This window comes from Peromyscus maniculatus, chromosome 1, assembly GCF_049852395.1.
Source record: "Peromyscus maniculatus bairdii isolate BWxNUB_F1_BW_parent chromosome 1, HU_Pman_BW_mat_3.1, whole genome shotgun sequence".
Classification (NCBI taxonomy): Eukaryota; Metazoa; Chordata; class Mammalia; order Rodentia; family Cricetidae; genus Peromyscus; species Peromyscus maniculatus.
The window spans coordinates 107615193-107629691 of NC_134852.1; the positions used below are offsets into that span (position 1 = coordinate 107615193).

At 49.7% G+C, this 14499-nt stretch overlaps 1 protein-coding gene across 16 annotated transcripts in view; it reads left to right on the forward strand.

Annotated features, from left to right (window-relative positions):
* The window catches only part of Tenm4 (teneurin transmembrane protein 4), a 766582-nt gene extending 752729 nt beyond the window's left edge, over positions 1–13853 (forward strand). For all 16 annotated transcript variants that reach the window (XM_042280283.2, XM_076547381.1, XM_076547377.1 and 13 more), the window contains 2 exons: positions 5509–5651; positions 8568–13853. In XM_042280283.2, coding sequence (XP_042136217.1) covers positions 5509–5651; positions 8568–9326 — 902 coding nt within the window. In that variant the 3' untranslated portion in view covers positions 9327–13853. The remainder of the gene's footprint in view (positions 1–5508; positions 5652–8567) is intronic.
* Positions 13854–14499: the final 646 nt, after the last annotated feature.

A 14499-nucleotide genomic window follows, 5' to 3' on the forward strand; every position in this document is an offset into this window, starting at 1 on the left:
TCCTGGTCTACAGAGAAAGTTCCAGGACAGACTCCAAAGCTACAGAGAAATCCTGTCTCAAAAAAAACAAAAATAAAAAATAAAAAAAAATAAGTCAGCAATCGTGGAGATCAAGTAGAAGATTAAGAAACCATCCAGAGCTGAGGATATAGTTCATTTGGCAGAGTGCTTCCTAGCAGGCACAAAACACTAGATCGGATCCCAGCACTCAGGAGGTGGAGAGCAGAGGACCAAGAGTTCCATGTCATCCTTGACTACACAGTGAGTTTGAAGCTAGCCTGGGATACACAACACTATGTCTCAAAATGTGTGTGTGTGTGTGTGTGTGTGTGTGTGTGTGTGTGTGTGTGTGTGTGTGTGTACATACATATGTATATGCATCCTAAGCAGGCAATAAAGGAAGATTAAAAAGAAACAATTAATTCATGGAACAAACAGAAGCTTAGTGGCAAGGGTGATGCGAGACCCGCATTTCATGCCTCACACAGCTCATGCTGGTTCCCTTTCCCTCACCCTCTGCTTTAAAGGGGAACATTAGCTTTCATTTCTCTGAAACCAGCTGGCAAATAAAGTGTCCTGTAGGTCCTTCAGATGGAGACATCTCAGGCGGCTACAATCACCCAGCAAGTCACATAGGGATCTCTATGGGATCTGAATGAAGCCAGCCTGCAACTTGTGAGGAGAATTTGTACTGAGAAAGCCTGGTGATCTTGTGATTGAATCCACTGGCCCCCTCTTTTGTGTCTGTTTCCTTCATTCCACGCCCTCCCCAGGCTCAGGCTCTGAGAATAGAAAAATGATTCCCTCCCTCGAGGAATCCCCACTCTCAGAGGAAATGCACGCTGTGGTCCAGTGTGAGGGGAAGGTTTGCACAGATGGCCATTAAAACACAGAAGACTAGCAACTGGCTCTCCCCACAGAGTTCTGGGAAGCCTTCAAGGAATAGCTGATCCCGGAGGCTGGCAGGAAGAAAGACGTTCAGGAGACTGGGGTCAATACGCAGAATTGGAGAGGGGGCATTGTGTCTTGCTCACTCACCCTAAAACTTGGTGGCCTCACCTGGATCCTGTTTCTGCTGACAGCAACAGGAGGGCTCCTTTTTCCAGGAAACATTCTAGGTTGTTCAATTAAGAGGAAGAGTCCCAAACACACAGATAGAAGGGAGAACACGGTGGTGCTCAGGTGTCACGAAAACATCCTCGGGGGCTGGGGATAAATACATATATTTTGACAGTGTTCCCATGCTCAACTTGGCTGCTGGAGAGACTTGACAGAGTAGGGTGACATTTCCATTACATCTGTCTGCACAAAGCACACCCCCTGCCTCACCCTCTAGTGAGTTTCCTGTGAGACATCTTGGCATGTTACTATAGCTGGAGGAAAAAAAAAAAATACTGTAATAGGAAATGTAATTTTCCATAAAAAATTGTTAAAGCTTGCCAAAGTATCATCGTCCTCCCCCTCTCCCTTTGTACACTACCATATGCATATAGTCTCCTCCCAGAATAGCACTGGATGATTGAACACTCTTTGCCAAGCACTTGGAGACACCGTCTCCTTTAAGCCTGGCAACACCCCTGTGAGATCACAACAATTCTCTGCACTCTACAGATGAGGCCCGTGAGCCTCCGAAGGACCAAGGGTCTGTGGAGCATCGCACAGATCAGGGCTCTCTGGTCTCAGAGCGTTTCCCATGATGATCACACTGGTCTCTGGAGCCTGCTTTTTAGCGCAGCTCTCCACTGTCCAAGGGGCTCCTTGCATTTTCAGTGTGTCTTTCATTTCCCATACAGTTAAAGCCAACAAACATCATATTAGTTATACCTTCTCTGTGCCAGGCTCACACTGAGGACCCAGCAGGGAAGAAGGCTTCGTGCCTGCCTCCATGGAACTCATGCCACTTTTCACAGATGTCTTTGAGCCCACCTTAGGAAAAGGAATTTTGAAGCTAGGGATGTAGCTCCATTGGTTGAACAGGCATGAGCGTCCACTTGTTAGCATGCGTGAAGCCCTTGACTCCATCCCTGGCACTGAGCAAATTAGGTGTGGTATTGCACCTAATTGTACACCTGTAACCCCAGTATTCCAGAGGTGGAGACTGGAGGATCAGAAGTTCAAAGTCATCCTTGACTACATGGCCTGAATACATGAGAACGTATCTCAAAAAAGAAAAAAAAAAGATTTTTTTTTTAAATATCACGATGAAACACTAAAACCAAAGGTTTGCAAAGCAGTCCTTAAGTTTGGTGTCTATATATTTTCTAATCTAGCCTGTTCCACTTCAAGGAAAATACTGATCATGACCCCCAAAATTGATTTTACCTATATAGTGGGTCCTGTGGCATATGAAAAAGAGAGATATGTGTTGTCTAAACACTCAGACTTTCAGACCATCAGACATGATTTGCAGTGGCAAACAGGAAACTCAGATTCTACTGATTTTCACTGCACCTCACCTTTTATCTTCTCTGCGGGCTAAGTGCGTCCTCATTCACATCACAACAACAAAGAAATCTTATTTTTCCCAAACATACTTTCAGGTCCTGAGGTATGCTCTGGTAAGGTAGGCCTGGGTCATGTGACAATGGAGCAGTTACTGGGGCTGTGGAGGACAGAATACACTGATTGGCTTATCCTGGATCCCATGGTCCATTGCTGCATCAGTGCCCCGGCCCCACCCCCAGAGAAAGAAGGTAGAATTGGATCACCGGGAGGGAGGCAACCCTAACATGTCCGCCACAGGTATGTCTCACACATCATCATGCTGAGTCTTTCCCGAGATGTGTGGGGTGGGGAACACAGCCACAGACAGTGAAGTTCAGGACGGGTAAAGTAACCCTCCCACAAAGGCACGGGGAGGCAAGCCTCAGAACTCTGCGGTGTCGGACTTCAAATGCTTAGTGGTTTTTTTTTTTTTAATTCAAATACATTCTGTGAAGAACAAAGCTATGCACACGTGAAAGAGATTCAAATCGTTTGCATTTTATCCCTCCCTCCCGGCAGCAGTGACTTCTGGGACTGACAGGTAAAGCCGAGCTTTTCAACAGGAAGGAGAGCCTGCCCCTGAGGTTATAAGAGTACAATTCCCAGCGCTTCAGAAAAGCCCAGTAGGAAAGCGAGTGAACAAATAGATCTCTGACATTTTCCTAAAAGACGTGATAGCAAGCTTCCCATCTTCCATCACTCATAATTAAAGCCCAGCCCTCTCCCGTGCCCCCTGCTTTCCTGGGAATGTGCGCTATTCCAGATAGAAGCAACCACAAATCCCGATGCACATTCTCAGCCTGAAGAAAAAGGGCTTTGTGAGGTGTTCTCTCCCCGTGTTCGGCTTGTTTTAATTCCCAAAGATCCATCTGCCGAGAATCATGGAATGAGAGACTTCTGGAAACTCAATGAGGAAAGGGCCATGGAGAAGTCATCCAAGCCCCCCTGTTACAAATAAGAAAATGGGGGTCTTGGGATAGACAAAGACAGAAACCAGTACCTGATCTGGACACTGTGAATTCAACCCAGTGTTTTAGGCCCAAGCTTGGAACAGCTGCTCTTTTGTCATGGCAATAACTACCTCCAAGTGATAAGCTTGCTCTCCCCCAAGAGCAGTTACAGCCATTCCTGTTGCCAGTATGCAAACGAGGGAACTAAATCCCTGAGGATTAAGCAAGCTCTCCAAATTCACGATTATACAGCGAGGAGCCAGCAGGTGGGTTTGTGTGGCCCCAGCTGCCATGCTCTTTCCCTTCTGTGGCCTGCCTAGCAAGGCTGAAGTGAGAACAAACCTGGGTCCCCGGTGGAGGGGCCTGGGACAACTGAAAACAGCAACAACCAAAGAGGCACAGACAAATGTGAGATGCTTAGATGGGAGAGACACATGGGTCACCACAGTGTCAAGAACACACTGTTGACCCCCCACAGGGGGCGGGGGGTGGGGGGGGAGATCACTTCCTCCTAGGCCTGGGTCATCCACAGGACCTCCCAACAGAGATGTGTTTCCACTGGAAAGAAAACAAATGGCACCTGGCTCTGAGGCTGGCCTTAAAACGTTGCACACCTCTCCCACCCCACCCCACCCCACCCCACCCCACCCCACCCCCTGCCACTGAGACTGGATTCTGAGTCTGTCTGAGGAGTGTTTTAGCATCTTCAGCCGCCCCTTCCCAAAGAAGGTTGAGTCGACTTGCCGCACAAACTACCTCCAGGAAGGCTCGGATCGCCTCTCTCCTGCCACCCCAGGCTCTGTCCTTTCTGGTTCTTCCTCAGCTTTTAAGAACCACTCTGCTTCCTTCCACGCTGCCCCCTCTAGGGCACCTCACCTCGTGCAGCCTTTGCCTACAGTACCAACCTCCGTTTCCAAGGATGCCAGGCAGACAATGGTTTTCTCACTGTTTGGCTTCAATGCCATGCCTAACCCGTGTCTGATTTTTATCATATTTAAAAGACAGATGGGCCCAGGTCTCATCTCCCTCTGGGGTCCTGTGAGGACACCGCATCTACCAGCCAAGTAGGCCTTCTCTGCCACATGGGCCAAGTGACTGATAGCCCACCTCGACCCCCATCTAAGGTCACGGCTTTCGAAGTTTTTTATTTGGTTGATTATATGGATGGATTTTTGTTGTTGTCATCCTTGGCTTGGCTTGGCTTTGTTTTGAGATTGATTTCATGTAGCCCAGGCTAGCCACAAACTCACTATGTAGCCAAGGATGGCCTTGAACTTCTGTTCCTCCTGCCTCCCTCTCCTCTGTGCAGGAATGACAGGCATCAATTTGTGTAGTGCTTGAGACTGAACCTAGGACTCCATGCGTGCTAGGCAAGCGCTCTACCAACTCAGCTACACCCCAACCCAGGATCATAGATTTCTGACGCCATTCTTCAGTGAGCCAAATGCTCACCGAAATACCTTGTCTTTAACTTGCAACTCCAAGGAATGTGATTAGTAAGCTTAGAGACTAGCAGGCTAAGGCACTGGGAGGTCTGGTGACTTCCTTGTACTGTTAGAAACAAAAGACAGTAGCGAGAGGAGAGCCCTTTGATCTTTGAACTAGCCAGCGCCTGCCCAGAGGCACGTTGGCCAGGAGGTTCAAATGGCTACAAAGACAGTGGGGCAGTTTGTTTCTTGAGTGAGTTTTTCTCTTTGCAAGGCAGCCATTAAAATCCTTTCTGACCTTTGCAAGTGTTTCCTATTGATGTTGGGGGTGAGGATAGGCCTGGGAGAGCTTCATCCATCAGCAGCTACCTCAGGGTAAGCAGGTGAGGAAGAGAGAAGAAAAAGATCTCTGGAAGCCTGGGTTCTGCCTGGGTTTCCTGTCTTGGTTCTACCCATTGGAAGACGGTTCTGGGCATATGCCTGGGAGAGGGACTGCTGGGGGCCCAGCAGCACACTTGGCCTTAAGACCAGGACATTATTTCCCAGTGTATGTAAATGTCAGCCCTGTCACCAGTCACTTCCCACTTGTGGCCCCGGGGCAAAAGTCCACTTATTCCCTAGGCATATTTCTGCTTCTCTCCACCCAGATGTCAACAGCTGGCTACTCACCTTTGGATTCCAGCTACACAACGTGATACCTGGCTATCCCAAACCAGACACAGATGCCATGGAACCATCCTACGAGCTCGTGCACACACAGATGAAAACTCAGGAATGGGACAACAGCAAGGTAACTCCTCCCCACACGACAGCCACACCTCAGGCCATTCGGACATTAAAGGAGGGGTCCCACCAACTCTGCAGGAAAGTTCGAGCCAGCAATGGAAACTGAGGCAGCACCCTCATGCTTCCTGCCAGACAGCTTTCAGAGAACAGCTGAAGCAGCACATGGACACTCACAGGCTGTATGAAGGAGTTTTGTGTGGTCCACCAAGCTTAGAGTTCCACAAAAAATAATAGGCCTTTGTCACTCTGCAGGCAAAAGCACTAAGAGAGGCGTGTTCTGAGTCCAGATGTGATATTCTTTGAGCATCTGATGCACCTGCATTGAGGGACACTGTACTTAAGTTAGCTCACAAATATACCATGCTGGTATTCTTCTCATTGTACAGGTTTAATACATGAGACAATTCAAATCCAGATCTGTCTACTTTCTGTCATCTGGCTGAACAGGACTAGGAAAGAAAAAAAAAATCTTCCTTGTTCAACCAGATTTCAAAGACTTGGAATTATATGGCCGGAAAGATCGTTTACCATAGTCTCATCCCACCTGCTGCTCACTTCATGCACTGCTAATCCCCAACTCAGCCTCCATTCATGAATCCTATACCAGGAGCAGATTCCGTGTCCAGCTCTGTACTGCAGCCCGTGGAATGCAAGAGTAGATCAGCAGAAACCAAGTCTTCCATGGGGTGCCAGCCCAGGGATAGAAAACTCTGGGAGAAGCAGCTGTGCCGCCTGGCATGATGCTGTGCTTGCAAAATTTCCTGGTCTCCACCTCCCCTAGTCCCCTTCCTCCACTTTGGTATACATGTATACATGGTGTGGGGGGGCGGGGTGCGTGCACACGCACATACAGTCAGCTTTTGGAGAGAGAGAGATTATGTTTGTGTGTGTCTCTCACTGAGCCAGAAGCTCACAGATTCAGACGAGCTGGCCGACAGAGCCAGGGATCTTCCTGTATCTGCCAGGATTACAGACCTGTGCCTCCACGCTCAGCTCTTTACCTGCATGCTGGGGATCTGAACCGGGGTCCTCATGCGTGTGGGGTTAGCCCTTTACTAACCGGGCCAGCTCACCAGCACCACGTCCCTGTTTCTTTTTCTAGATTAATTCCTTTAGGCTCGTCTTTGCTCTCGCCTCCCAGACTTGTGAATGAGTCTGCTCAAGTGGTTTGCTCTGTTCAACTTTTATTGTCTTTCATATTCCTTCACTAGATGCTGCATCCCAACAGCTTAAGTTATGCATCTCGGTTAGTTAGTGCCCAACACACAGGCTAGCACACTGTAGGGGCTTCTGGGACACAACACCTGAACCACATAAACACCCCATTTCATAAATAAGGGGGCCGGGCTCAGAGAAACTTACCCAAGGATGTTCAGCTGGGAAATGACAGAAGAGGACATGAACCTGAGTCTGCCTGGCCACAGAGCCCCTCCTCCTTCTGCCCTAGCCTGTACCGGACCTTACTACCCCAGCCCCTGAGTCCAGATGTCCCAGCATCTGCTGTCCCCAAGGCTGATTCCAGCCCCACAGGGCTTCCTCCCCCGCCAGGTTTCTTCGGTGCTCCCCAGCGTCCCTGTCTCTGACTGCCTGTTTGCCAACCTTGCCTGTCAATGAATTATTGATTTCTGCCCTTGGCAAGCATTGGAGATCTTTGTTGTTGAGCACTCCGGCTTTTGTGAAACTCTAGGAAATAATTGTTCACAGACAGGGTTCTATTAATTATAAAGAGGACTTAATTTCAGTGGGAGGCTGATGGGTCTGTTGCTAAAGCCTGTGCCCTGAGTGGCTGATAAAGCCCTAAAGCCCTGAGCACAGCTTCCCCGAGCTCCTGGAGAGTGGGAGGGCCAGAGAGATGGTACACCAAGCCGACGGGGTCCAACCTGACCCCACAGCAGCCAAGTGCAGGGACACTTGAGGGGGTCCAAGGAGGCACTGTGGGCCACAGACTGTTCATGGAAAGGTTGGATAATGGGGGTGCGGAGCAATAGAACAAAGTGAGGGCCTGAGACAATGCTTGGCTTTCCTAATACCATGCATTTCTGGCCATCCCTCCGCTAACATCACCCTCCACACCCTTGAAGGCCTAACTCGGGCTTGGCCCTCTCCTTGGAACCCTGCCTGCTCCCTCTCTTCCCCACCGTTAGGTTGAGCATCTCCTGAGCTCTGTTTGCTTCTCACTGCTGCAGCTGCCCTTGACACTGGCCTCCCGAGTCAGACAGACCTGGGTGTGAATACTAACGTGGAGTAGGTCCATGAGGAGCTGTGTCAGCCTTAGTTTCCTTAGAAGTGAACTTGAAACTGAATGTGGTGGCACACGCCTTTAATCCCAGCATTTGGAAAGCAGAGCCAGGTGGATCTCTGCTTTTGAGGCCAGCCTGGTCTACATGGTGAGTTCCAGGCCAGCCAGGGATACATAGTGAGACTCTATCTCAAAAAATTAAAAAGTGACCTGCAAATAATAACAGTATCTACTATGAGCGTCAAGCAGGGTGTTGAATGGGAATTCCTGAGCTTGAAGAACAAGAAATGCTGCTGTATCTATTAACTATTCCATCCTTTAGACCACCAGTCATTACATTTGGTGGTAATATTGTTGTCATGTCTGTCTGGGCCTATGAAACAATGAGTTCTTTGAGGGCAAAGGTGATGTCCAGTTCATTCTGTATCCCCACTGCTCAGAAAAGGACCTGGTCAGAGCAGCTGCTCTCTGAACTGGCCCTGAATAGAAGGTTGTGGGGATGAATGGATGAAGGATGGCTGGGTGTTCTGATGGTCAGCACCATCAAAACAGATGCTACAAGCTAATAAATACCTGCAGGTTTGACTTCACCTTTTGCATTGATTCTCGGTGCTTTGGGGGTCTGTTTTTCCCCTTGTCTTACTCTCTCCCTCTCTCTTTTTCATGGCCGGCTCCCATCAGTCTATCCTCGGGGTACAATGTGAAGTCCAGAAGCAACTCAAGGCCTTTGTTACCTTGGAACGCTTTGACCAGCTTTATGGCTCCACCATCACCAGCTGCCAGCAGGCCCCAGAGACAAAGAAGTTTGCCTCCAGTGGTTCCATCTTCGGCAAGGGGGTCAAGTTTGCCTTGAAAGATGGTCGAGTGACCACAGACATCATCAGTGTGGCCAATGAGGATGGGCGGAGGATTGCGGCCATCTTGAACAATGCCCACTATCTAGAGAACCTTCACTTCACCATTGATGGGGTGGATACCCATTACTTTGTGAAACCAGGACCTTCTGAAGGTGACCTGGCCATCCTGGGCCTCAGTGGGGGGCGGCGAACCCTGGAGAACGGGGTCAACGTCACTGTGTCCCAGATCAACACGATGCTCAGTGGCAGGACTAGACGGTACACGGACATCCAGCTGCAGTACAGGGCGCTGTGCCTGAACACCCGCTATGGGACAACCGTGGATGAGGAGAAGGCACGGGTGCTGGAGCTGGCCAGGCAGAGAGCTGTCCGCCAGGCTTGGGCCCGGGAGCAGCAAAGACTGCGGGAAGGGGAGGAAGGCCTCCGGGCCTGGACAGAGGGGGAGAGGCAGCAGGTGCTGAACACAGGGCGGGTGCAAGGCTACGACGGCTTCTTTGTGACCTCCGTGGAGCAGTACCCGGAACTGTCAGACAGCGCCAACAACATCCACTTCATGAGACAGAGCGAGATGGGCCGAAGGTGACAGAGAGGGCCAAGGCCTGGACTTCTTGCCAAAGACAGCCACTCTTCTGTGTCCGTGTACCTGACTGTGTTGTACTTAACAAAAAAACAAAAACTTTTTTTTAACAAGTGCAGAAAACAAAACAGAAAGATATTGGTTGCATTGTTAATTTGTGCAACATCCTTTTTTTTTTTTTTTAAGAAAATCACTAATTTGGCCTTCATACTTTTTTTTTTTTTTTTTGCAAAAAATGGAAGTTTTTTTTTTTTTTCCTGTAGTGTGACCACAATGATAACTATTTTCTTTTGTTCCCTTTTTTCCTTGAGGAATTTTCCCTGTTGTTTGGGGTACATTTCTCCTCTCTTTGGGGTACACATCCCCTTGGGTGTGTCCTCATCCATCCCTAGGTCCCCCGTGTGATGTGAGACATGAGTGTCTAACTTGTCCCATGTGTAGCCCTTTCTTCTTAGACTGGGGTCGGGTGGGGGTGACGGGTGCAGAGAGGAACGGGGCCTTGCGGGGCCTCGGGGAGCTTTGGTCAGGCTCCCACAGAGAGTGGTGAGTTTCTCTTCACCATGTTTTGTGCCTCCTGAGGACCTACATCATGCTCTGGAAAATTCCGTGATGATGTTGAGCACCTTTTCAAGCCACCCCAAACTCCTGCCCGAGCTTTATATTTTGATGCTAAATGAAGCCCCCCCCTCCCTTTTGCAAATCTCTAGTGTAGCTGTCAGTGCCAGCCCCAACCCCATAATGAAGTAGAGAAAGTGTCTCCTAGGTCCTTTCCCCAGTCTGGTGACGTAACATCCTGGGCTTGGAGCCCCATCCTTTCCAAGGGGCGAAAGCACCAGGATGTCTGTGAGTGGTTGACCTTCCATGATGTCCCTCGCTCATCTCCTCCTCTCTCCCCAAAGTCAGATGTGAGACCCAGCACTGCACAGCAGGCCCTCCAAGTCCAGGGAACAAGGAAGCCCTGTCCCCATGGCTTTGGGTTATTATCCCTCCAGTACTCAGCTGCCACCACTGAGAATCTGGAGTGTGGCAAGAGATGCCTGATGGCGTTTGATCCCGGAAAGATGCGTGAGAAACAAACCAGCCAAAGAAAGGAGTCAGCAAAAGCGTGAGCCAGGGATCCTTGTAACCAGCTCCTGGCGTTTCTTCTGCCTCCCTCTACAGACTATTCCCAGAGGCTCTGGAGTTCCAGAGCCTGGACTTTCAGGAAGTCCCTTCTGTGGAGTTCTTCACTGGAGAACCCCAGCCAGGATTGTTTGGGGTTTTGTTTTGAAATAAGAGGAAAGAGCTCTTTTGGTATGGCCTATCAGGGTCATTCAACCCCACTGGGATCAGGGATGGTGGCGCCAGAGGCTGGTGCCCGTGGATCCAGAAGGCCAGGCTAGCTTTGTTCCTGTGAAGACCTCTGCACATATGCACACATCATCCGGATGAGGCTAGGCACAGGTGCAGCCCATGCTGGGGGGCTGCCCCAAGGAAGGCAGCAGCCAGCGGGCCAGGGGAGGTCTGAGTGCAGAAGAGTGTCACAGCAAGAGCTGGGAGCTCACTGGAGGATTCCTTTCCTGGTTTGTCTGCCTAGAAACCATTGTCATTAGCACTCACAGGAGGCTCTGGGAGACAGGGGGGAAGCCAAATGCTTCCTTTTGAGCCGGGCTTCTTAGAAAATAGGACTTTTATGGGTTACATTTGCATTAAGTGTGGAAAATGAATTCTGAGTCTAAGCTATTCCCCGTGGAAACCTTGTTGGACTGATAAGCTCATGGCACCTTTATAGCCTTACAGAGTCTTCAGAATACGACATGAGTTAATGAAACCAAGAAGGTCTCTTACTGCATGAGAATTGGAGCGATGTGGAGTCTGGGTTCTGCCTGGCAGAGGGAGGTGTCCAACACTTCTTGGGGAGGGGACATCTCGCCTTATGTTGTCCCACTGGGATTAGAGGATGTGTCTTCGCTAAGTGCTCTTCCTGATTCCAAAAATAATATGTCACACTGCTGCAACAGTGTGTCACGGCCCGCTTCACCCACTGGATGCTCATTGCTTCTGAATCAGAGCTCTGCTGGGTCAGATCCGATGGCCTCTCAGGCCCACTGTACCCAGCATGAGCTGGTAATGGGGACTCCCTTCTGGCACGATTGTTCTTGGATGGAACAGGAAACAGTTTGACCTGAAAAACATAATTCTTTTTGTATCCAAAAGAGGTATGTCTCTCAAAATGTCCTTTTGCCATGAGGGTCCTTTGGGCAGAGTTGTTCTGTGAGTTGGCCTCCTTGATCTAGCCCGTGCTGGCTGCCTGACGTTGGCTGAGATGTGCTGAGGACATTTACTTGTAACCCAGAGACCACATGTGACCATCTCCTTGTACCTGTCCAGCCTGTGTCTTCCTCCTCCACTACCTTTCTCCTCAAAGAATAGATTTTTAGGGATTAGTAAACACAATGAATTATTGGGTGTTCTTTTTTTTTAAAGGAATGACCCAATATTCTTCCTGGGCTCCATCCCAGAAAGAGTACCTAGATCCTACAGGGGAGACAAGCAAGCTTCCCTGAGCTATAAAGGACCTCAGCTGCGGGCTAGACAGCACCATGTGGCTCTACCTTATGCTGATACTGTCCTCTCTGAATGGGTACTCTGACCTTGGCCCTTTAAGTTTGGATTCCACCTCCCAGGTGGGTTTGAAGGCATAAGCCACAGTTTCTTTTGCCTATGTAGAAGGCTTTGAGTATTAAATGTCATCCTGGACAGCACCTGTCTTTTGGGCACTAACTACATCTATCCACTTGACAGAGTAACCAGGTCTTCCTCACTGGTCGATGTTTGCGATTCTGAAGGGTGGTAGCTTCTGAACCGCTAAGGTTCGTTTCAAGTAGTTCCTGCCTCCTCCACCCTCCATAACTGCCAATCAGCCCCTCAGCCTCAGCCCCTCCTTCATGACCTTAACCAAGACCTTATCAAGTCCCAATTTTGTCTTCTATACCCTGAGACCCACCACCCCTTTACAATCCTCTCCCAGACGAGCATCACTAGAGGGTACAGAGGTGATATCGACCCCACGGTAAACCACTCCTTAGCCTCTGACACTTGGCTCAGAATCGCTGGTGGAGAATTAGCTGAAGGTCCACACCAGTGCCTGACTCAACGGAGGGATGCAAGATTTAAAAGAAACGCTAGGAAGCTAATGGGAGACTGAGGCTGGACAAGTGCCTGCAAATAACAGGGATGGGATGGGGGCAGGGAGCAGATAATGGAGCAGCAGCGTAAGAGCTGAGTTAACTGGGCAGGGCTTCACAGACACAGAGCAAGGGAGGAAGAACAAGGGGCCTCTCAGCTGTGACTTCTAAGTTGCTGCCTTTGTAGACAAGGTTTTCAATGTGACATCTTAGAAAACAGCTTTGCTATTGGCAGCCCTCGCATTTCTGGTGGCCACTCGGTGGGAACAATGACAGTGAGTTTTGTACCCAGGAAGAGGAGCTTGCTGGCTTTCAGGGTGCTGGACTTGGGGGATTTGATGACGCATCACACAAAGATGAGAATGTTCTTCACCCCTCACAGCAGCCACTTAGCCCAAGAGGTGGCTCCCCATCCTGGGGGTGGGGGGACTCACCTCCCATGGGGTCCCAGAAAGACCCAGCCTCCCCTTTCTCCTGGAGTCTTCATCAGGACGAAAAGCCCTCCATGGGAGATATGCCATCCTCAGCTAGGTCAAAACCATTGTCTATATTTTGTGGGAGGGGAAGGAAGCGGAAAAAGAACTCTGTAGTTCAAGGCCTTTTTATTTCGCCTTCCCCAAACAGCAAACTCATTGTAAAGACTCATTGCTCAGGTGACAGAGAGAAACTTTATCCTCTCCAACCTTTCATTCTCAAAACCAGCCTTGTGTACTTGACTGCCCTGAACAGTGGTGCGCTCAGAGGTTTCCGGGTGTAGTGGAGGATCAAAGGCGGGAAGGCGTGGGGTGGGGACCTTGTGTTATGTTTGGGAGGCCTTGGTGGGGCCCTGTGTTGTGTTTCTTACCCTCTGGGGAATGCCAAAGGCATAAGACTGGGCTACTTCCTGGTCCCTAAGAAAAATGTGATTGATTCTAAGGGCAGATGTTTCAGGGATGACTGCCCATGGGCAGGCTCGGCTGTCCCAGCAGAAGCAGACCCACAGATGTCTGGGGGTCCCCAGCAGCTCTGATCCACTCACCCACCAGAACCCCACTGTTCTAAACGTGCCCGTTGTTCTGAGGACCTCTGAACCCGCAGCTCTGGCAAGGGACAATTCTGAGCTGCCTCTGGATGGCCGACACTGGAGACTCTGGCCTTACCATGTGGAAATGTTTTCCTGAAGTCTGGAACTAATTTTGAGAAGTTTTTTTCTCAACACTTTTGTGTTTCTAACACTGTATTCTTGACTGTGTAAATACCAACAAGGCTGTAAATAAATGCAGATGTAGATACCTTCTAGAAAAAAAGGGGGGAAAAGCATAAAAAGAAAACCAGAAGTGATCCCGTGTAGCCTTCGTTGACAAATAAAAGACTATTTTGTGTTTAATGGTGTGCAGTGGCCTTTATTGGGAGACAGTGGCAGTTATCTGGAGGGCTGGAGGAAGACCCCACCTTAGCCCTGGAGTCCTTAGCAGGTCCTACCTGTCATGGACAGCGATGTCCAGAGGGCCACAAAAAACACGAGACCTCACTTTACTGAAAGACGGGGTGAATATAGAAGCAGCTCCCACCTCAGATAGTGCCAAACTGCCCCCCACCCCCCGGGCCATGTCCTGTCCTGGTTCCTATGTTCACTGGCTTCAGAGACAGACTCCAAAGGGCAGGAACACCTGACCCTGTCCACCAGACACAGGACCTGCCACAGGGACACTGCACCTTACACACGAACAGGTCCATGTTCAACTGAGACGTGATTATAATCTCTTGGTACAGCTTAGGGAGAGAGGAAAAAGCCTCCTTTAGCTGTGTGTTTACCTCACTGGGTTCTTTTCCGTCTAACATGGTTCTACGGGTCCTTCTCTCATTTAATCTCACACTTAAGCTGTGTTGCCCTCAGAGTCAGGGATGAAAGCGGGTTATTTAGGGAGCCCTGCTCCCGGGTGTGCATGGCCAACTTTAGGAAACTTCAAATCACCAGCCTTCGGGGCCAGGAATGTCATGCCACTCTCATTGGCCTTGGGGTTGGCCCACAC